The sequence below is a fragment of the Paramormyrops kingsleyae genome, chromosome 22 (assembly GCF_048594095.1).
Source record: "Paramormyrops kingsleyae isolate MSU_618 chromosome 22, PKINGS_0.4, whole genome shotgun sequence".
NCBI classification, from domain to species: Eukaryota; Metazoa; Chordata; class Actinopteri; order Osteoglossiformes; family Mormyridae; genus Paramormyrops; species Paramormyrops kingsleyae.
This window is the reverse complement of record NC_132818.1, coordinates 7,899,861-7,922,990: the sequence shown is the minus strand read 5'-3', so window position 1 is coordinate 7,922,990 and position 23,130 is coordinate 7,899,861. Positions and strand designations below refer to the sequence as shown.

Below are 23,130 nucleotides of genomic sequence, written 5' to 3'. Positions count from 1 at the left end.
AAGAGCATCATCGTAATGAGCGGGCCACAATTTCTGCGTCGCCTTCGTACGCCTCCCTCCATATGCAAATAGAAGCAAATCGATCGCACCGCGCCCCACGTCCGCCGTAGACTCTCCATGACGGACAGACGCAAATGTAAGAAGGTTAGAGGCGGTGTGTCCATGCGTGTCTGCGTGACCGGGCGCGTCTACGCGTGTGTGTCTGTGTATTTGAAAAAGGAAGGAGGGACAACAACAAGGAATGAGCAGATTCTCGCCCTGGATAAGCGCCTGTAAGCGTGCAGCTCACCACACCTGTGTTTTTGCTGCTAAAAGGAACGATTGAATGAGCAATGGGAGGGGGGAGCGTGTGTGTGTCTGTGTTTGAGTGTGTGTCGGATGAGCTGCCGGGATGGGGGGCGTTTCCCTTTGCCATAATTGCTACATTTTTTTCTAATACACGGTCAGTATTTTGAGCCGGCTTGAGTGATTGAAGACAATGGCAGGGCAGGTAACGGGTGAGTTCTTAAAATAAACCATACAAATACTAAGAGGCTGTCTGCTTTTCATGCGCTGCTCCGTAACACGCAGCCGATAACTTGAGACGGAAGACGCTCCACTTTAATTTGTGCAATACGCTACAGCTTTAAAGCTTTATACTTTATGCATGAATCGGCTTTGTTGTCGCTTCGGGTTTATAATCGGATCCAGAGTAAATCGTAAATATTCAAAGTCCACGGCGACCGGAGCCTTGCAGTATGTCACGATTTCGGTGTTTTAAACACGTTACTACACGCCGCCCGAGTCCCTCTCCGTTTGTCGGCGCGTTGTGTCGCTGCTTTATCATCACGGCGAGCAATTCTGACAAAAGTGTACTTTCATTGGTTATTTTACCTAATATATAATATACTGGTAACTTGTGCAACTTTCATTAGCCTGCGTTTCACGACAGCGTAGGCTAATGTTAAATGATTGCGATGAACGTACAATTAAATTATATAATTATAAAGAAAGCCTCAATTTTACTGTGACGCGTGTAAAAGAAAAAATATCACGTTTTTTTCTGTTTCCGTTTAATTGACAAGTTACTTTTCTACCGATATTGCAGTGTTGCGTTTATGTGTTAAAAGAGTTGATGCAAATCCTGACCTTTGTGTTTCCGAAGTGTACATTTTCAAGCTTACGTAGCCTGGAAGGTAAGGGCAGAAATAAACATTTTAAGTCGTAGACAAAACCCACGACTAGGTTTTGTGGTTAAAAAAGTAATAAACCGTGTGTTGTTTTATGAACTGTGTGTGCTGCATAAAATATAAATGAATTGCCTAGTCCTAGCTTTCAAAGAGCGATATCCTTGTTACATTGCTTTATTGTATTTAATAGGATTAGATAACATCTGTAATGCTTTGACGCGAATTTCAAATACATAATAGCCTATATAACTTAACATTGTAGTAGGCCTGTAACATGACTGAATACCGTGCTCGAAACGCCATTGAATATGCGTACAGTTTAAGATTATTTGCCTTCATCAAAAACGGCACATTCTTCAAATAAGATATAGTTGTTTAAATTTTAACAGGCCTGTAGATCCATAAATAAAAAGTTAATACTTGATAAATTTTAATTGTTGCTTAAATGATAATATAATTATATTTCAGACTTAATGCACTTTAGATATTTATATGAATGGAATGCTAGCTTCCCTCGAGGCCGATCTGCGCTTTTTAAATAAGGGCCCCTTTTGCAGTCACGCGCTGACAGCGCGTTTACACACCGCCGCGCACGTGAAACGGGGCCTCACCGTAAGCAGCACGTGCATCTCCTCTCATTAATATCATTAAGAAAAAAACGCCAGTAAAACCAGTGAAACTGACCGAGAGGAACATTTTCCCTTTAAACCTCATTGTACAACTTCTCTGGCATTCTGTTTAATGAACGCTAGTTTGACAACGGCCGTGTTGTGGAGTTACATATATCTAATTCTCTAATTAACTAAGAACAGCTTTACCTCACTTTCGCTGTTTTTCTTTTATTTTAATGCATATTCTCAAGCGTGCTTTTGTTTCTTAAAGCTGAGACGATAGTCCTAGATTTATTATGTGTGGCAGCATGTTGGATGTGGAGCAGGGCGTGTGTGTGAGTGCGCGTGTGTGTGTGAGTGCGCATACGCCTTATGAGCTGCTGCAGCGATTTCGTGCGCTTTTGCGCCGCATTTCATGTGGGCTGGGAGCTGAACTTGCTCACCTCATTTTTTTGTCGGCGAAATTCTTATTGATCAAGAGTGAGACACTGCATAAAAAATGGAAAAGTTTCATCCCATCTGTTTTGTGTTGACTGGGGATGAGTATTTCTGTGTGTGTGTGTGTGTGTGTGTGTGTGTGTGTGTGTGTGTGTGTGTGCTTATAATGGTCCCAGTCAGGAAATGGGGTGGGACATGGAGTCCAAACCAGCAGAAACTGAAGGGGGGGGGGGGCAACAGAGAGAGAGAGGAGGGGAGGGAGAAGTCAGCAAACAGATGGAGGAAGACAGACAGTAAGAATGTTGCAGTGAGTGGTAATGGGAACAGGAGACTGAAAGGCATGGGGAGACGGAGACAGGAGAGGTGGATGGCCAGCTGTAGGCAGTGAGAGACACCAGGAGGCTTCTGTTTGGGAAGGAGGTGTAGCCTGGGGGGGTGGGTCTGCTGAGAGCTGTCCACGGTGCAGAAGGCAGCCCCCGTCCCGGCCTGCCTGGCGATCAGTGCCCCGCACAGGTCAGGAGGCCACGCCCGCGAGGGAGCTGGAGGACAGGACCATGATCATTAATCCCAGGCTGCCGGACGCCTGTGCTGATGTCCCTTTCATAATTAGCCGGGTCTGGTCAGTCCGGCTGGTGCGTCACTCTGAGGCCATACGGTTAGGTAGCATGGGCTCTGATTGGGTGACTGTCCCTGATTAGCATTGATTAGATGAACGGTGAGGGCAGATTATATGAAGCCATAGGGCAGCACTCAGGCTCCTCAGTGGGGGGGGGGGGTTGTGCCTGTGCCCCCCCCCACCCCTCCCGCTCCCGATGTAACCGTTTCTTCCCGTTTCACTTTGCCGTTTTGCTCTCCCGTGTCGCTCTGAGGTGTCGTCCATCTTCAGCTTGGAATGTGGCATCAGCACCAGGTTTCCACAGGAGTCATTATCCGGCCGACTGCACTGCCTGTGCCTGACTGTTTGGGGCCCCTTAGCTCCCCACCCCCCCTTCCCTAAACACCCCCGCCCTGTGGCCCCCCCTTTCCCTAAACTACCCCGCCCTGTCGCCCCCCCTTTCCCTAAACTACCCTGCCCTGTGGCCCCCCCCTTCCCTAAACACCCCCGCCCTGTCGCCCCCCCTTTCCCTAAACACCCTCGCCCTGTCGCCCCCCCCTTCCCTAAACACCCCCGCCCTGTGGCCCCCCCTTTCCCTAAACACCCCCGCCCTGTCGCCCCCCCTTTCCCTAAACACCCCCGCCCTGTCGCCCCCCCCTTCCTTAAACACCCCCGCCCTGTCGCCTCCCCCTTCCCTAAACACCCCCGCCCTGTCGCCTCCCCCTTCCCTAAACACCCCCGCCCTGTCGCCTCCCCCTTCCCTAAACACCCCCGCCCTGTCGCCTCCCCCTTCCCTAAACACCCCCGCCCTGTCGCCCCCCCTTTCCCTAAACACCCCCGCCCTGTCGCCTCCCCCTTCCCTAAACACCCCCGCCCTGTCGCCTCCCCCTTCCCTAAACACCCCCGCCCTGTCGCCTCCCCCTTCCCTAAACACTCTCACCGTCTTCCCCGTGATTGGCTTGTGGAGGTGCTGGGAGGCCAAGCAGTGTGATAACGATCCCAGCTGCCCCCCAGCAGTGCTGCCCTCCCCTCTGCCTCTGGCTGTGCTTCCTGACAGCCGCTACACTGAGCTCCCAAACATGGGTGTTAGTTATTGAACGCATCTTTAAATGGCTCTGTTTGTGACCCACCCACCACCTTCTGCACCTCACTGCATGTTGAGCCATCTAGCGTACCTTGTACATTACACAGTATTTAGTATTTATTCTTGCAACTGCTACTCACTGTAGCTAATGCAGTACTATTACTAATCACAGTCTGCCACTGAAGCTAAAGCAGTACTATTACTACACGCTGTCTGCCTCTGAAGCTAATGCAGTACTATTACTACTCACAGTCTGCCTCTGAAGCTAATGCAGTACTATTACTACTCACAGTCTGCATCTGAAGCTAATGCAGTACTTATTACAACTCAGTCTGCCTCTGAAACTAATGCAGTACTATTACTATTCACAGTCTGCATCTGAAGCTAATGCAGTACTTGTTACAACTCAGTCTGCCTCTGAAGCTAATGCAGTACTATTACTATTCACAGTCTGCATCTGAAGCTAATGCAGTACTTGTTACAACTCAGTCTGCCTCTGAAACTAATGCAGTACTATTACTATTCACAGTCTGCCTCTGAAGCTAATGCAGTACTTGTTACAACTCACAGTCTGCCTCTGAAGCTAATGCAGTACTATTAATATTCACAGTCTGCCTCTGAAGCTAATGCAGTATTTGTTACAACTCACAGTCTGCCTCTGAAACTAATGCAGTACTATTAATATTCACAGTTTGCCTCTGAAGCTAATGCAGTATACTATTAATACTCAGTCTGGCTCTGAAGCTAATGCAGTACTATTACTACTCACAGTCTGCCGCTGAAGCTAATGCAGTACTATTACTGCCATCCATCTTCCTCCTGCTTCTCCAGGAAGAGGCCTGGGTCCTATCCCACTAGGCAGGGTATGCCCTCAGTGGGACACCAGTTTGGTCTAAGCACCTTTTCTGGTGGTATGGTGAAGGTCTGGATTTTGTAGTTTTCTGCTTCCTGTCCTTGAACATCACTCTCCCTGCAGGCATCTGGTTATCCAACATGTCTGCCTCCTTGGGTCTCTCACGCCTCGTAGAAATGCTGTTTCCCCAACATGCTCTTATTCTGTTTTTTTGGTCCTTCGCAGACGCTCTGTGTGCCGTGAAGAGGAGGATGGCAGCAGGGGTAGCGGCCCAGAGCTCCAGGCTCGACCACGGGTATTCTTAGGCCGATAATACGGATTTGGATGTTATTGCTTGAGAATACACGTAGCTGAGTGGAAGCCATCGGCTCCAAGGGCCCCGCACTTCAGTGCAAACTGCAGCTGCCATTTTGGGTGTTGGAAGGTAGGGAAGAGGCTCCAACACTGACCCCCCTCCCCCCTGCCAGGGTAAGCACCTGAGTTTAATGTAGCAAATTGTAATTACTCTTCTGAAATTATGTTCTTGTCGATCGTTGTTTGTTTATCTCGTATCTATAGATAAACAACTGGATGGATGGATGGATTGTGTAAATTAATTAATCTTCGAAATGTTCAACATCCAACAAAGGAAAATATAATAAAACTAAAGAAATGTCACATATTGCTAAAATTCAGCAGCATGGAGCACAGTCTGCAACACCTGCAGAGTTTAATTAGGAAACTTTCACTTGAAGAGTCGCGCATGGGGAAATGTACAGGCAGCCAGAGCGGAGCCGTGTGTGTGAGTATGTGTGTGTGAGTATGTGTGTGTGAGTATGTGTGTGTGTATCAGTATGTGTGTGTGAGTGTGTATGTGTGTGTGGGTGTGTGTGTGTGAGTATGTGTATGTGTGAGATTGTGTAAGTGTGTGTGTGTGAGTATGTGTGTGTGTGTGCGTGCGCCTGTCGAGCTGCTGTAAGTTACTCGCCAGCTTGCAGTACTGTGCGTGGCAGAGTATTATGGGATAAGAAGCAGCATGGCATTACAGGGAACAAAGAGTAGGCGTGAGTGAAAAATCCCAAGGCGGGTATCGAATTATTTATCAGCTTCGCCGTTTCATTTTTTCAGCGTTCATAATTTAGCACTTTTGAAATGGGATTTAACAAGATTATGTAAATCCCATGTTTTCACGGCGACAGCTTCTCCTCGACCCCCCATGAGTCAAAGAACTCTGCCACTAGCAAAGACGTTGGGTGGGGCACTGATGGGGTGATAGTATTTGGGCAGGGGTGGGAGGGTCCCCAGTTTGTAAACCCACAGGACCTCCAAAGGTGATTGTATCCATGACGCAAGACTCTCCCCAAATGAAAATTTAATAATGCTCTTTGGCCAGCCCTCCGCACTGCATTTCAAACAGAATGGAGTATTCCAGGGCTGAAATGGCGCTCTGCCTGTTTCAGTGTCACTGCATTTCACAGTGACTAAAGGCTGCTTGCAGCCACATGGACGTCACTTGACCGTATAGGCAGTGAGGAATCACCCTACTGACACGCCGATATCTGGTGAACTTCACTCGAAGGAAATGTGTCGTCCGATATTTCTGGCCTCCACGTTTGTCAGTGTTACAACTAGCATTAAAATGTGAAAATAACAGTGAAATTCGACTTGGGGGGCCGCTAGCTAGCTGTTGTAGTAATCGCCGTTGATTTTGTCTTCCGCTATGATTATGTCGTACGTTTTTTTCTTCCAGACAAAAGCTCATGTTCAGCCAGTTAGAGATGTGTAATTAACTCTGTAAAGAAACTACCCTCATTAGGTTAATGCGAATCCAAACACCCGAAAGATATGTGTCCGTCCCTGGAGACAGGCCACATAAGCACAGAAAAACAGAAGCGACTAAAGTGTTAGAGGGCCACCAGTATTGACTGTCTGGTGCTTTTACACACGTTTGGTAGCCCAGGGTTATGTGTGTAGTAGTGCTGGTTTAACAATCCCGTAAACAGCTGGAGCAACAACGTATTGCTGCACATTGTGTGTGTGTGTGTGTGTCTTCGTGTGTCAGGGTCTGTGCGCATTTAGAATAGATAAACTAATAAAGATTATAAATAAATAAATAACAATCCTGTGCATAGCTCCTGGTACCTAGCAACCAAATCCCTTGGTTGCCTGGACAACGGTTGCTGCAGAATATGAGGTGATTGGCTACCCTGACAACAAGGAGGAATGACATTTGACCCTGGTTTTTGACAAAAGGGTAGTAGGGGGAATGGAAAGTGGGGTGATTGGGAAAGACAGAGGGAAACTAATTAATATTAACTTTAATATTAATCATCACTCTCCTGATTCTTCTGCAAAGAGCTTTAATTGTCAGATGTTTCGTCTCTCAAAGACACACACACACACACACACACACTTAAACACAAGATGAACATGCTATGTTCATTTGGCATCTTAGTCTATTCTCAAATTTATCAAATGAAACTACCTTGTCAGCTTCTGGCCACACAAACAAAAACGTCTTTCTTCTATCCATTCCCACTCCCTCACTCTGCAGGTCTAAATTAATAAGTGTATAATTAATGGACCGCTAATTGCTGCGTAATCTTTTGTTAATTAGCCGCGTGATTTGATAAAGAACGACACTGCAGGAGCGGGTGGCGGGTGATTTCCAAATATGGGCCACATGGATAGGTACAGAATACGGAAATGTATATTTAATTATATGCAACACTTCGATGAAACGCGCTTACTATTCTCATAATGTATTCATTTATCTCATTACTAAACATTCAGTATAATTCTCTCTCCGTCCGCACTATACAGAAATACACAGACTGTCCACACAATGGGGATATAATTGTTTTCAGTGCTCTTATCTGCCAGGTTGTGTCAGTATTCCCGCAGCGATCGCTGGCTGCCGGGTCCCGGCTGGTTAACCTTTAACGCTGTTGACATTCATACGCAACTGAGCATCTAACTGCCTTGTAACAATTTTTTCAGATTTTTTTTCCCAACATCGACATCATGCAGCGCTTCTGAGTATTAAATCGCTTGTTGCAATTTTCAACAGATGTGTCAGTGCTGTCAAAAATAGCGTACAGCCATTCAGATAGCGTGGCGTGTCATGCTGCCGTTTGACAGATGTATAATAGTTGTCACAAAGTGTGAGTCGGGCATTCTTATTCGTCGTTTAAAGTGTTCAAATCATATTACTCTTCTGTGACCAAACTGTTTTCGTGAGTGTGTTTCTGTGTGAAATTTAAAGCCGCCCACGTTTTTTCCAACCCAATGTAGAAATTCAATCTGAGTAAAGAAAAATAAAATCACTATGCCGGAGGTAATAAGCAGCACGCGGTCCCTCTGCAGTATCTGGCTGCGGATGTAACAAGCAAAAGGTGCAATAATCTCGTTTTAAAACGTGTGCGTTTGTCGTGTCTGCTGCGCTAGTTCGGGAAAGTTTTTTTTTTAACTCTAACTTTAGTTTTTTAAAAGTCTTCAATAAAAATAATCCTATTTCCCAGCCCTAGTCAAAAGCTCCGTTTTCCAACACAAGCACATGCACGCTTAAACCGCAGCAAGGCTACGCTAAAGCGATATCTCAATGGTGCAGAGAAAGGAGCACTGAATGGAGGCGTTCAACACACTGAAAGAACATTTTTGTGCTTTCTGTTGTGCCACAGACGAACGTGGTTTGTAAATTAATATTGCAACCATTCATATAGGCCTAGATAGATATTTACTGATGTGATTCATTCCCGCTACAGAGTAACACTGCCGTTTATTTTAATGTTCCTAAAGAGATAAGGCAATATTTTTCCACGTTATTTGTTGTCAAAATCTATTACCTTTTTAAATCTGAGTTCTCCTCTGTTTTCCTTCTAAACATAATTTTATTCTTCGTGTTCAGTATGCTAATGAACAGTAGATGGATGCAGTTAGAGAGGGTAGGGTAACTCCCTTTTAGATACCTGTTAAGTGTATTACATCGGAACGTTGAGCGCGTCCGTGATATATCCAATTAGAATAAAGATCAATATTAAACTACTGTAATGCAGCAACGAGACAATGTTGCCATCTTCTGTCCAGCCGTGGTATTACACATGCTGGCTTTAAATGCACATTTTACGTCTAGATTTCAGTAAGATTTTTGACAAGTCAAAATGCCCTCTATGGATGTCGCTAACAGGGGCGTCGAAGGGGACATGGGTACCCAGGCAGATTCAGGGCCCCCAGCGTTTGACAGGGGACCTGGAATACATGAAATTGGACGGGGGAGCACGCGACATTTTGTCAGGGGCCCCAGAATTTCTAGGTACACCCCTGGTCGCTAATAATGAACAGTAAATGATTTCGATGTGTCAAGACATCTACAATTACGCTAAAAATACCAGGAATTAAATTCAGCATCAATTTAACTTGCTTTGTAAGTGGCAGGAGTTATTTGCAGTTTTCTAAATTACATTTAAATATTATCTTAAAATTTATGCTGCATATATTCACTTTAAGCGTATAAATAGTTGAATATGTGGTAAATACGTGTATATCAATAGAAATAAATATAATGGCTTTAAAAATGTTAATTTGTCGTTTGGTATTAAAGGTTGACTAACGTCTTCCCGGGCCATATCATCTTTCGTGTAGAACAACATATTGTGAGAAATTTAGGTTTCGGTAACGTACTGCATTATCAAGAAAACGTTTGGCTGTCTTTCTCTCTCGTTCTGTCTTTTTTCCTTCTTTCTCTCTCTCCAGCAAATAATTGTGTTCAGCTATACGATCTTTTCCTTTTTTCCAGGGTTGATGCCTACAGGAATGGATGTCATGCCTTCCGCTTAGAAAAATGGGGATGGGAAATGTGCCCCGCATTTCAGTCTGCAGTGAAGTCGGGTTTCATTTGTGTGTGGGATTGAGGCCACCCAAAGAGCAGCTGAATGGGACCTGACTGTTTCTCAAGCTTCGCTTTGGCAGGCGCGGAGATCTGGAGGGACGTCGGTGGGCGGAGCCTGCGGCGTGACGCAGAATTCCATTCATTTGTAAAGTGCCGAAATATAAAACGGCGCAATGAACTTTCTGAGCGGTGAGCCGCGATCGCTGCTCTGTGTCCAACTTCTGCTGCTGTGGCAACCTGCGGATATAAAGATCTTGCAAAACCGCTAGAAAATATCCGAAAAAGTACGTTTTATACGAAGTTAGGGCTAGTTTGTAGGCGTCGAAGGACGACAGCACACTCATCGATAGACCTATGCTACTGTCATCAGGTATTTTTAAAATATTTGGCATTTTTTTCCTTTTTGCAGTTAAAATTACCTTAAGGAGAGCATTTAGAAGTTATGATTGCAGAGTGCAAATATTCTTTTTAGAGACAGGGACTTAAGCTTTGTAGGAGACTCGGTAACTTTGTTATGCACTAAAGCAGTTGACACGTAGACTAAGACTGGATTGTCAGGTAGCTATGCACGCAATGGAAACTTACAAACTAACTCTACTAAATTTCGCTGTGGAAACATTCACCAGAAGACTGTTGTGTTATTTAATATGCTCATCGACATATTGATTTCAGTAAGGAAGCGATTGTAAGTAATGAATACTGTGTTGTTGTTGTTTTTTTTTTTTTTTTTGGTGTGTGTGTGTGTGTATGTGGGTGGGGGGGGGGGGGGGGGCGGAGGTCCCATTACTGTTGTTTTTGGCTGTACAACACAGCTACGACGCGTTCATTACCTTTCACTACCTGCATTTAATTTCATTACGCGAATGATTTAAAATTAAAATCAGACCTTGATAATATTATATGTCATTAAATGGACTTTATTATGTCGGCGATAATGTTTGCTGTTAAATTTCCATCTCACTGAAGTTTTCTTTGAGTTCTTCTGGCCCTGAAAATGCAGTTTTTCTGGGAGCTGAGTTGTCCTATGGACCTTTGGGAGGTGACATGTATAAGGATGCCTGTGTATTCTCTTTAATTAAGTGTTTCCTCATTAACATAAGCTGTCAGAAATCGAAGAGAAGGAAATCGAGCTTCGTGCAAAGTACACCTCCCATTCCTCGTTGGTCACCTTACAGTAGTGAAGGATATGGACCTGAAGGTTCTCAGCTTTGGTCCTGCCAGGGGTTCTGCTGTTGTACTCTTGAATTACATACGTTAGTAGCTGGTGCAACCAGATGTTCAGCTATCATTGTGAATGGAGCGGGCGTCCGTGGTAACCTGACTGTGCGGCAGGCAGCGATTTCTAAATGTACGGTAATGGATAAAATCACAAGTTTAGTGAAAATTCTGCCCAAAGTATAAGTTTAACCATGAAGTATCTCCCTCCCTTATCCAAATGCTTTTCTAGTGTTTCTCATAAGAATTGTTGGACTCCTGTTGAGGTTCTTTGCAGGTGGTGAAATGGAATGGCTGAGGTGCCCCTGAGGAGGTGTTTGGGAACCGAATCGGTGTTCATCTAGCCGTCCAACTACATCAGTAACTGTTTGGCGGACAGAAGGAATCCCTGTTAGTTTTTATTGTGTTACTCTCAATTTGCATATATTCTAATGTCAAAATGTGTTCTTCTGTGCAAATATACACTTACTATCCAGATAATCAGCTTTCAGCATTTCTTTTGACTACCTAAGACGTTTGCAAAGTGCTGTATTTGTTGTGTTTGGCGGTCCCAAAAAAAGAATGGATTTCAGTCAGTCGATCTACTGACCGCTCTTTGCTCCAGTCGGGAAAACACTTACCGTCTGTCCTCTGACAGCAGAGCTTTGTGTTTGTCCTTCGCTGACAGCTGTTTATACCGAAGATTAGATACAGTGCAGCCATAATTGGGGTCATTGTGAGTTTTGCAACATTGCAAATTGTGCAGTAGGAGCGATAAGCATTGGGACTTTGCAGTAATCCGACTTGTGAGCAGTCGGGCCATATGATTGTGATTTTAGTTCATGGGTTTGGGATTTGGATCTGAACCACGTAACAGAGATCTGTGTGGCGATTGACGGCTTTATTGGGGCCAAGATTATTGGCTTTTTACTTCTTGGGGAGCAGCGGGGATCTGAGCTGCCGCGACACAAGTAAAGACAAACGAAACGGAAAAGCCAGAACTGTAAGCGTAAAGGGAAAAGTGAGACTGAATCTGTTACTAATAATTGTGGACACCCGACCCTCCCTTGGGAGACTGTCAGTGCACACCCTGATTCCCCACACCCTTCTAGGGCTAAATCCCAGCCTTCAGGGGACCGCGAGCACCGAGGCGTTATTCGTCTGTGTAAAATTGTACAATTAGCAGACGTTCACTGGCAAGCGTTCTGAAGTTATCGCAGGGCGCTGTGTCGCTGACCCGTCCCCGATTCTGGATCACCTGCACGTAGCGCTACGCCGATCTAGCCTCCGCTTTTCCGGAAATATGCCGTAAATAATCCAGTGAGATTTCCCATTACGGGATCGCCTGCGCTGCCGTAGCTTCTCTCCTCACCCTGACTCTTAATGGCTGAACTGGAGTCGGGTAACTGGAGGCCGGGGCTCCCATTTCAAAGATGCAATTAAGTTATTGTCTGTATATTTAAAGGGGGGATGGTGGCCTTTCAGTCACCTTTAACCAGTGCAGTAATTCTCCTTTGAGCTCGGTCATTAGCAAGGTGTTTTCAGCAACCGAACTGCCCCGATTGGATGCTACCGTATTCTCTTTAAACTCCCGACACCTTATTATTTGAAAATCCAGGTAGGTGGCCCACTCTGAGATACCGGGACCACCTCGTCTGGCACAAAGCAATCACACCGGATTCAAAATCAACCACCAGGCATCTAATGCTTAGCCAAAAAGCGGTGACCCTACAGAGCCTGTTTATGTGCTGCATTTATGCGGCCTCCGTCACTGGCTGTTTGTTAATAATCTGGGCGCTGAGTGGGTTTCAGAATATCAGCATCCAGCATTCAATCAGACATAAGTTTCAAACATGCTACTGCAGATATTATAGTTATAGATTGTGAAACAGATTCATCATTAAAAATGCTTCTGACCATCTGGCTGTATTAATGCAATTTTAATTAACTTTCGCTTCTCACTTACTGTGATGGGGGGGAAGATAAAATTACCTGCAGCAGAAGGGGGGGGGGCGTTAGAAGGTAAGAGTTAGAGTTCGTTGGAAAACAGGCAGTAGAGTCAGAGGAGGAGAACTTGCCTGACACGCTGTTTTCGCCTGTCGTTTGAAACATCGCCAGCGTGTTTGTCTGCTTTTGGCTGTTTAGCCGTAGCTTTTCTCTGTAGGGTCTCGCTGCGACTGCATGACAGGGGGCCCTCGGACTCCTTAAATCTGTTTGTTCCTCTCCAAAGATATGAATGAATTTAAGCTAAAATTTGAAGAAAAGCCCAAGCTGAACACCTCAGTCCCTTTATGTCCAGGGAAATGAAATGAGGAGAAATGAGGAGGAAAGGCTGGCCTTTATTTGATAGTTGTGTTAAAGGGGACGCCCACCCCTTACCCTCTGCCCCCCCGCCCCCCGTCTCCCGGCAGAGGGATGGAGATGAGAGAGCTGGCAGTGGTGGGCGGCAGCTTCCTGTCTTTCCACCTGCTCTTCTTTGTGGTCAGTCCGCTGCTCTCCTCGGCCGTCACCCCCGCCTACAGGCGCCTGCCCCCCAGCAAGCTCACCGAGTGGAACTCCAGGTGAGGACGTGTCGGTCCCGGCAGCACGGCTGCAGCCCCTGTCTGCCCGCCTCTCAGCAGGCTTTGCACTTCGACAGGACTCCCGTCATGATGTCACATAATGCACAACATTTCCCTGCATGGTCTTTTTTTTATTTTTTTTATTTAACTGTCTGCACTTTAATGGCAAATTAAACATATGGTTGACAATTAGATACGATTTAAAAATTCTAAATCAATGTGTCACATTGTTACATTTGAATGTAAAAACTTTAAGTTCTTTATTGAGTTTTATACACACTTTTGTGTGGCTCTGTGCCAGTTACCGGAAGGTCACTGGTTTGAATCCCCTGGCCAGCAGATATATCAGCTTGTATCACCTTTGACCTCTTCAGCAAGGCCCTTAATAAATGGCTGAGCTTCCACCATCACCTCTATATGTGTCTCATAGGAGAGTGAGATGGGATATTTGAAGACTGAAGAATTCCTGTGTACTTGAACTCTCACTAATACAAACAGCAATAAAGTAATATTGGCAGTACCATTTTAAAGTGCCGTGTAAATAGTACCTCACACTTAACATGGCCTTACCCTGGCCAGTGTGTAAAGGTCAGAGCTGCCATATTAATTTGGGGGTTAGAGGAAACTGACTGATACGACTCTGTGCTCATGCTCCGTACCCTAATTAATTCTTGAATGACTGACTCTGTAATAAGGCCTCACCCACGTTCGCAGAGAGTCTGAGACTCACACTTTGAATATTAAAGGTTAATGTGTTCTTGCATCGTCTCTGGACGGCGAGTGTAAGGGTTACCTTCATTTATATAAGTTAATCATCCCCCTTAATGTCTATGTTGTTATTACTATACATTATTCACGGAAAAGCGATATTAGATATTGCAGACGTGTAGCTGGCTTATCGTCTTACTCATAAAACATACATATTTTCCCCTTACTGGTCGGATAGTGTAACACAATCTAACAGGGAGGGAGATCAGGGCCCACAGCTTCCAGTTACCTCAGGTACTGATCTGGGAAGTCAGAGTGTCAGCCTGACTGGCCCGCGCTGCCCAATGGCAGGGCCTCGATGGAAAGGGAACCAATCATTGCAAAATCTGCAGGAAGTGTGAGAGAGTGTGTAGATGCAATATCTGATTGTTTTGCCCTGGGTAATCTGTTTATTTTATGCGGGTTAAAGTAGGCTAGTGAAATTGTCACTGCACCTTGGTTATTTATAGTGGGCATATTGCTTAAGAGGGTCATTGCCGGTTTAGCGGCAGGCTAACGGGATATGATACAGCTTTAGCGGCAGGCTAACGGGATATGATACAGCTTTAGCGGCAGGCTAACGGGATATGATACAGCTTTAGCGGCAGGCTAACGGGATATGATACAGCACTAAAAACAGAGGTGGTCCCACTCTCCTTCCAGGGTGGTGTCCACCATCCACGCCCTCATCGTCGGCTTCTTCTGCCTGTACATCCTGTGGTTTGATGACGCCGTCAACGTGGATCCAGTGTGGTGAGTGCAGCCGGGCAGGACTGGCGGGGGTTAGGGGGTGTCATGGGTGAATCAGCCCCTTTTTGTGGTCAGTCTGTACAGTTGGCACATTCTGTGACCCCCCCTTCCCGATGCACCATCATTAGTGAAAGTCGAATAATAAACTCCACAGGCTCATCCAATCCCCATTCAGCATTTCCACTCCCTGCCCAACCATTCGTGGTTCTCTCCCAGGCTCCTCCAAACACCATTCAGCATTTCCGCACCCTGCCCACCCATTTGTGTTTCTCTTCCAGGCTCCTCCAATCACCATTCAGCATTTCCTCACTCTGCCCACCCATTCGTGGTTCTCTCCCAGATTTCTCCAGTCACTATTCAGCAATTCTGCACCATGCCCACCCATTCGTGTTTCTCTCTCAGGCTCCTCCAATCACCATTCAGCATTTCCACACTCTGCCCACCCATTCGTGTTTCTCTCTCAGGCTCCTCCAATCACCATTCAGCATTTCCTCCCCCCCCCCCTGCCCATTTGCGTTTCTCTCCCAGGTCCCTCCTCCCTCCTCCTTCTCTCCTTCTTTGTCGTCTTTCTCTTCTCACGTGGCTGGAAGGTTAGTTTCCGCTCTGCCATCGCCAAGTGTCACATCGCGGGAAGCAGCTCGGAGAGCTGGGGGATTTACGGCATTAATAAATTAAAACTTTCCGTGTGACAGATTTACCCGCCTAAGCATCACGCTGATCTGTGCATTTCCTGCCTCAAGGATTGTTTCCGACTAATCTCATGTTTGTTAATGGATTTATCAGAATAATTGTGGGTTATTGAGGTAAACATGCAGAATTACAGTTTATTTGAACAATTCCTTTGAGAAGATAATCTTTTATTGGATAGGTTCATTTGGGGGGTGTGTGTGTGTGTGTGTGGGGGGGGGGGGGGGGGGTTGTATACACTACATTATGGGGACCAAACCTGACTCTTTTTAGCAACTCAATTTTATAAAAATCTGTGAGCAATCAGAAAACTAAAAATGCCAAAAGTCCAAAAGTCTTGTATTCTGTTTGGTTACTTAAGGTTAGGGCTGAGTAGGGGTTAAGGTTGACATTTTAAGGATTAGGGTTTTTCCCATAGAAATTAATGGAGAGTCCCCATAAAGATATGAATACAAATGTGTGTGTGTGTGTGTGTGTGTTTCTGTGTCAGGACACTGTGGAAATGGGAACTGGGAATGCAGCGTGTGTTGCATACTGGACTGTCGACGCATCAGCGGCCTGGTCTGTGACGCCGAGGTCCCCCGAGGTCATGACAGGACCAGCGTCACGCTCCGTCTGCTTACACACCTGCGCAAACACATGTGTCCACCTGCATTTGAAATTGCAGCTGCTGCTAACAGACAGCCAGAGCCAATGGGTCACCGGATCCCTACGCAGCAGCATACAGCACCTACAAAATTAAGATAATTAACTATGTTGGATTTAAGGAAGTCTGGGCTAGATGTAAGTGAATGAAGATAAAGTTAATTTAGCCCAGACCACCTTAAATCTGCCAAGTTATCTGGCTGAACAGGAAGTGCTGCTTCGTGAAACGGGGCCCCTGATTTTTTTTCACAGTTGCTGTCTTACTTGTTTTAATATCTGTGTTGTCGTTGCCACACAGGGGAGACCCCAAGCTGGTGCAGATTAACGTAGCTATAGCCTGCGGTTACCTACTTTACGGTGAGTCCTGCCTAATGCAGACTGTGGCTCTCATTCCTTATAATACCTCTGTAGGCATGAATAGAAACTTGTTTGCTGTGACTTGTCATTGCTGCGACTGAGCAGCAGGGGGCGCACTTACGCCACTTCACTCTGTCCAACGCAGACCTGGTAACGGTGACGTGCTACTGGAGTACGCTGGGGGATGGATTTTTCGTGTGTCACCACTTGGCTGCGCTCTACGCATATGGATACGTTCTGGTAGGAAGCTGGAACGATCCCGAAAGCTGCATTGCAAAACATTCGAGATTTTTTAGGGTTTTAATGCCGGAATGTAGGTCACACTAATGCATAAAAACAATGAGGTTGTGCACTTTTGAAGTATGAATTATGTCCTTTTTTTGCCTGCTGTTTCTCGTAGGTAAAGCCTGTTACACGTGTACATGTTTCTGCCCTCAAAGGCACAGGTAGCATGTTTGGTAATTATTGTTCTAAAATGAACACACGTATTACATAATTACTGCAAGTAATTACAGATGCGAAGATCCCTGTGCAGGCCGTCTGCATCCATTTAAGTCTCTCTGCAGACTGTATCTGCCTGTCACGTGTTTTATGTAGGTTCACCTCGATAGGTCATTCCGGAAGCTTCCTCATCAGTCTTTCTGCTGAATTTGTTTTAACCTCTGTGTTGCTGTTGCCTTTTCCCTCCCCAATGCCTTTGCAGACGCGGGGGGTGCTTCCATATTTCGCCAATTTCCGCCTCATTTCGGAACTCTCCACCCCCTTCGTGAATCAGAGGTAAGACCTCGTTTTCTGGTTTCCGTGTGCCCCCCCCCCCCCCACTCGCTCTGTCACCGTCTTGTCTGCTGTGTGAAACGTGTAGATGTTTGGATTAGATGGATGGCAGCGCAGTCCCAGCAATCTAAAAGCACGTCTCTCTCTCGCTTCTTATCTCTCGTAACCCTAACACTTCTTCAGTAATCCACTCATTCACCTCTGATGATGGATCACCCCCCCCCCCCCCCCATTAAAAGCCTGCCCTTTTCCTCTTTCAGGTGGTTCTTCGAGGCTCTGTCCTTCCCCCGCTCGGACACCCTGGTGGTGGCCAACGGCGTTGCCATGGCGGTGGTCTTCTTCCTGGTCCGCATCGCCGTCATGCCTCCTTACTATTTGCGGGTGGTGGCCACGTTCGGCACTCCGGCGTTCCACCGGCTCGGCCTGGGCGCTCAGACGGCCTGGATCCTGTCCTGCATCTGCCTGGATGTCCTCAACACCGTCTGGATGTACAAAATCGCCCGAGGCTGCTACCGGGTCCTGACCGCCCACAAGACAAAGAGAAACCAGGCCAACAACCACAATGACTGAGGGAGGAAGCGGGGGTCTCTCTAGGGTGTCTGTTTTAATCAGAGCCGACATATTGTGTCGTTAAACCTGGATTTAATCGTCAGGGGAATTGTTAACGGGACGGTAATTATATGACCAGTAAATTACTGCCCCCCCCCCCCCCCCCCCATCAGATAAAATAATGTTCCGAGACTTTTTGCCTCTGACCTCTGCACCCCCCCATAAAGAAGCCAGCAGGACTTAGTGACAGCCACCCCATGTCACCCGTCAGCAGGAGGAGAACCTTGCGGGGACGCCCCTGTCCCCCGGCTGCCTGGGAGGGGCCATCGGATGGAGCAGTTTTCCCTGAGGACAACACACATGTTTTGGGAGGTCTGGACCCGGGCCAGACCCCGTGAGGATCTCGAGAACGCGGCCTGACTGCCTCGAGTGAAGCGGCGCTTCCTTTGAAGACTTGGATTCTCTCCACGGTCTGTGATCCCTTACCTCAGAACTGGGAACAACCAGCATTTGTTGGCAAAAAGTTTCTTGACAGTTCCTGTCATGTTCTAGGAGTGTCTAACTCAGACTTCACAGCTCAGTATTGGCTGATACAGAATGGGTTTGCTCTTATAATGGTCCATTAATCCCCATTCCTGCAGGAAAGTGTTCAGTTTGGGATTTCTCTAAAGCACTTCTTTGCAGTTGTGTTCTTAAGCTGTCAGAAAACCTGAAAATTTTCTATGACACACGGTACCAGACGTGTCTGTGAGCACGTAAAGGCTGAGGTTACATGGATGTCGTGGCACCTTTGCATGTTCCCAGGGCTCTTGACCTGTGAGTTCAGTGACATGTGGACAGAGTCAGCTGCAGGGAGCCTGGCTGTGGTTTTGTAATGGGCACCATGCCTACAGGCGTGTAATATTTGTCTGTTCTAAACTGCTTCATCTCTGTAAATTGGTGACAGTCTTGACTGTAATTTTTAATTTGACCAGTAGGGTTTCTGTGGTACGGTAGCTTCCTCTCTTTATGGAGCCACAGGGAAAAGCGCTTGTCTGTCCTCCCCCCTCTCCCTTTTAACCCCCCATATCCTCCCATAAATACCTTGGGTCCCGCCATCAGATTTCATCTGGCACTGACACTGTTTCAGATCAGGGGTCTTGGCTGCTGTTCTCATATTTTGTCTTTGTAGGTGTATATTGGGACTTTCCTGGTTCTTGCTGCTTGAAGCCGATGGTTCTGATGGTTCTTATGGTTCCTCCCAAGCCCTAGAAAAGACAGGAGAATATGCTGGAGATGTGCACGAATAACAGATTCCACATCATCCACTCAGACCTCTATGCTGCTCCATTACTTTCAATTTATCGTTCATTATATCGTCTTAATATCCTTTGTGGCGAATATCAAACAAGTTTTGTGGCTCGAAGTGGATTCAAACTCTTATGCAATAATCTTCTGTCATTATGGTAGTTTTTACTAAGGAATCAGCTCAGCTAGTTTTAATGAAAACTTCTTTGGTATTATTTGTGGGAAAAAAAAGCTGAAGTTGACTTCACTGTGAGCACTAAATGTCTGTTATGTGACATCACCTCAAATGTACTTAATGTATAAACATCTTGGGTCTTCTTTTTTCTGTTACACAAAGGTCCCGTGTCTTTGCCCAGTACAGATCATGACAGATGACTTATTACAGTGTGTGGGTAAGAGGTGCATGGTTTTACTTGTACACTGTGCATAAAAATACAGTGACAGGTGAACCCCTTCAGGGGTATGACGCACTGTGTCACGCAGCTGTGTCTGAATCCAGTTTGCTTCTTCCTCTCCTCTCTTGCCGTTTGTGGTCGCATTTCTCCAACTGTAAACACATAGACAGGCCGACCTGCTAAGATTTTATATTAACTGCACCTTTGTAATACATTTATAACACATTCATATAGAACGTTGCTTGCAGACATTATGAAGATGCAGTTTCCAAAAATAGTAAAAGTGGGACCCAGTTGGTCTGGGATCCAGACCCATCTGGGACTGTCTGAAGCAGCATTTGTGCTGCAGTGCTGCATCTGTCATTTCCAGGGGATGCAGCATGCACTGCTTTTTTACTGCATCTCTGCTCTTACTCTCCTAGTCAAGTTCAATATCTGGACAGCAAGTGACCCTTTGTGGCATTTTAGACTTGCAGAGTCGTATAATGATAGAATGAATTAAAATTTGTGAAAAATCAAATGTATGTTTGTGTTTGGCACTTTTAAGGTATGTCTTATTCTACGGGCGAGACTGTCGTGACAGTGTGCGACAACTGAGCAGAACGGAAGGTATTCATGCGGAAAAAGCAAAATAGTTCAGGTTATTCAATAGTTAACTATGATGGTAAATTAAACTTTTTCTTCTATAATAAAGGATTTTCTGTTAAGTTTTTGAATTCTCTTACGCGTGCTGGCGGTTTTAAGGATGATGCGGTGTTTTGATATAGGCACTTTGCGGAAACAGCGGGTCTCTATATAATCTAAGGCACACAAACCTGCAAGCGTTTGGTGAAAAGTGAGGAAGAGAGCTGCTCTTGTAATCTGCAGTTTGATGTTTACCATAAATCAGCACCGTTAACTATTCTTCTGTATTAATGTACAAAAAACCACGGCCGTCCAGAATGCCTGAAGTAATGATAAATTGGGCAGTATAGCCCCGCTTTGTACAAGAAGGGTCACAAAATGCACTTGGCATTTTTTGTATCGTTAAGTTTTACGCTTCATCTTTAAGGAGACACCAGTGACGCTACAACTCCTGCTTGTGGGTGGTGGGGGGGGGTTAAAAGGCAGCCAGCTCCTGTTCTCTCGCTGATTGATTCCAGCGCTTTCTCCCGTGCCTCGCGAACAAGCGTCTGGCTCAGCGACCGTGCCCAAAAGTGATTTTGACTAAACATGGTCACGTAAGTTAAGTCCAGGCGAAACCCACCATCCCCCCCCGCCCCTGCACCCCCATGCCGTAAGCTCCCACAGGCGGTCAGCCATGACTGGCCCCCGATTGCTCGCTTTGCAGAATTATGCATGCACGCTACAGTAGTTTACAGTAACTAATATAAGGTGCTCTTTGGCGTTTAACTTTTTATGGTCATCAAACGTGGGGGGAGGGGGGGGCAGCAGTACGATCTGACTAACGCTTCTAGCTGCTTGTTACTTGAAAGCACTGCAGACGGCTTCTGATGCAGGGGGCTGGGAACTCCATCATCTCCACCCGTCTAATGAGCCGACAGCCTGTCCCTCCATCCGCGCTGCCATTTATGCGCTCTTGGGACAAGCGAGACATTTTTTTTTAACTAGAAGGAAGATGGTACACGGACATGGACACTGCAGGGCGGCTGTTAAAAACGTTTCTGTACGTTAAAAAAAATACTTTTTAAAAATCACTTCAGAGCTGTACGAGAACAGATTTTCAAAGTAGATTTTAAGTATCATTTTATTTGTAATAGTCTGCAGCAAGCCATGTAAACCATATATTATATGATGCATGTATTATAACATCTACTTCCTGTATTATTAAAATACAGAGCGTTGGATGACAGCACTGCCCCGTACTCTGAATCCTTCGGCAAAGACCAGATCCTAGGCGCGTAGATCAGGAAAACCTTCCATAAATAGCCAGGCGGCTCAGTGAATGTTTGGGGGGGGGGGGGGGTGGCTTTCCTCTCTCGTGCTCCTCCATTCCTTCCTTATTCTTCGGCTCTCGGGCCCTCCCCTTCCAGCATAGCCCTCAAACGCGGCTCCTTCACCCGTCACCTTCTGTAACCGTGCCATCTTTGCCGGATGTCTTCCGCGAAGAGAATTCAGTAATCCTTTAAAGTGAACAACTGTTACTTCACTCAGCATTTCAGTGTCACAAATGACATTGTTACGCCGCAGATTTAGAGAAGGGGCAGCATGAAGTATTTCAGATAGTTTTTATTTCCCACATCACTCTGTCTCTCTCTCTCAAATATAAGCTGGTTTACGACTTGCGCTCTTCGCATATGCAGTGATATACGTTGCAGGCCCACCGGTGGCCTGTAGGTGGCGCTTAGTCCAACTTCCTCCCACGCTGGTCCATTGGAGTAGGTGCAGCTTTAACAACAAGCTACAGTACGGCCGGGGTTTCCGTTCCAGCCAACTACGGCTTTTCTTGTGCCTCCACCATGCCCAAATAAAGCCCTTGCATTCCTCCTCATTTCTCTCCCTTAAGATGTTTATAAGACCTTTGCTGAACCACTCCCCCATTCTACGATGCTTTTTTTCAGGCAGACTACCTCGCGCTGCCCCATCCGCTACTGAATTGCCACGATCGAGGTCATTACCTAATCCTGTCCCCGTTGCTGCATTCGTTGCTTTTGTGAAATTCCTCCAATCAAAGCTGATTCTTCGTCCCTTCAGCCACACAGACTGCTGTGACCCTCAGTGTGCATGACCTCTACCGCCAAAAAGCACCTTTCCATACCTTCAATTAAAAGCAATTTATCCAAGCATTACAGACTGCCATCTTTGAAACAGTATTTTCATATTTGATTCCAGATGCATTTATTAATGTCTTTCATTTCGATTGATCTGTCAAGGTTACAGCTGGTGAACGATAAAACGCAAACTGATTCTAATTTTACTTCTGTGAAAATGCACTAGACGTGATAGTGAAGTAAATACAGCGGTGTAATCCGCTGTAATGTTTATAGAGTAGAAATTGTGCCAGGAATGGATTTAATGAACCTCTAGTGAATCTCACAGTGGGTGTGCATTCGCTCATTCCCACTCGTTCTTTTAGAAACTTTCTTTTTAGAGTCTGGGCCTGCTCACCAAGCTGCGAGCTGGAGTACCAGCTCTGCGGGAAAATGATCTTCAGCGGCCTAGCACTGCACTCCAAGGGCGGGGGGGGGGGGGGGGATGAAGTATGCAGGTGGCTTTGAATAAAGGCAGCTGATAGGCAGGCAGAGACCGTAATCGTAACACTAAGCGCACTTACTGTATGAAAGTGACAAAGGTAATCAGCAAAGATGGCAGCAATGAAGCCTCTGATGAGGCAGGATTAAAGGCCCCTGTGTGGACAAAGGAACCATAATCTGATGCTCTGCTGCTGCCATTTGTGGTCCAGCGAGTCCCTCAGAGCGTGAATCATCGGCTCCATGGGCCCGTGAAGGCCACTGTGAAGGCCACTGTCCCTGAAGTGCCGCATTCCACGGCCCTGGGGGCACCGCTGCTCATGGGGGTGGAATTGGAAAGTGGCCTCATTGTCATAAGTGCCCCACCCACGCCAAT

General features: G+C 46.2%; 1 protein-coding gene across 2 annotated transcripts; it reads left to right on the top strand.

Moving 5' to 3' along the window:
• The first annotated feature begins 441 nt into the window (after positions 1-441).
• LOC111856349 (TLC domain-containing protein 4-B-like) lies at positions 442-20,270 on the top strand. 2 transcript variants are annotated; one of them, XM_023836242.2, is made up of 8 exons: positions 442-497; positions 4,976-5,218; positions 13,223-13,372; positions 14,783-14,872; positions 16,500-16,558; positions 16,704-16,798; positions 17,262-17,335; positions 17,593-20,270. In XM_023836242.2, the coding sequence occupies exons 3-8, from the start codon at positions 13,227-13,229 to the stop codon at positions 17,900-17,902; spliced, it is 774 nt and encodes a 257-aa protein (XP_023692010.1). In that variant the 5' UTR covers positions 442-497; positions 4,976-5,218; positions 13,223-13,226; the 3' UTR covers positions 17,903-20,270. The 2 variants fall into 2 exon arrangements, with proteins under 2 accessions (XP_023692010.1, XP_023692011.1); XM_023836243.2 differs by lacking the exons at positions 442-497; positions 4,976-5,218 and adding an exon at positions 10,386-11,222.
• Positions 20,271-23,130: the final 2,860 nt, after the last annotated feature.

What these genes read in the sequence shown, in the direction of transcription:
- LOC111856349 (XM_023836242.2), top strand. Translation starts at nt 13,227, where the DNA reads ATGGAGATGAGAGAGCTGGCAGTGGTGGGCGGCAGCTTCCTGTCTTTC. An exon ending in CTGCGGTTACCTACTTTACG is followed by an intron (nt 16,559 to 16,703) that starts GTGAGTCCTGCC and finishes TGTCCAACGCAG; the next exon opens with ACCTGGTAACGGTGACGTGC. An exon ending in ACGCATATGGATACGTTCTG is followed by an intron (nt 16,799 to 17,261) that starts GTAGGAAGCTGG and finishes ATGCCTTTGCAG; the next exon opens with ACGCGGGGGGTGCTTCCATA.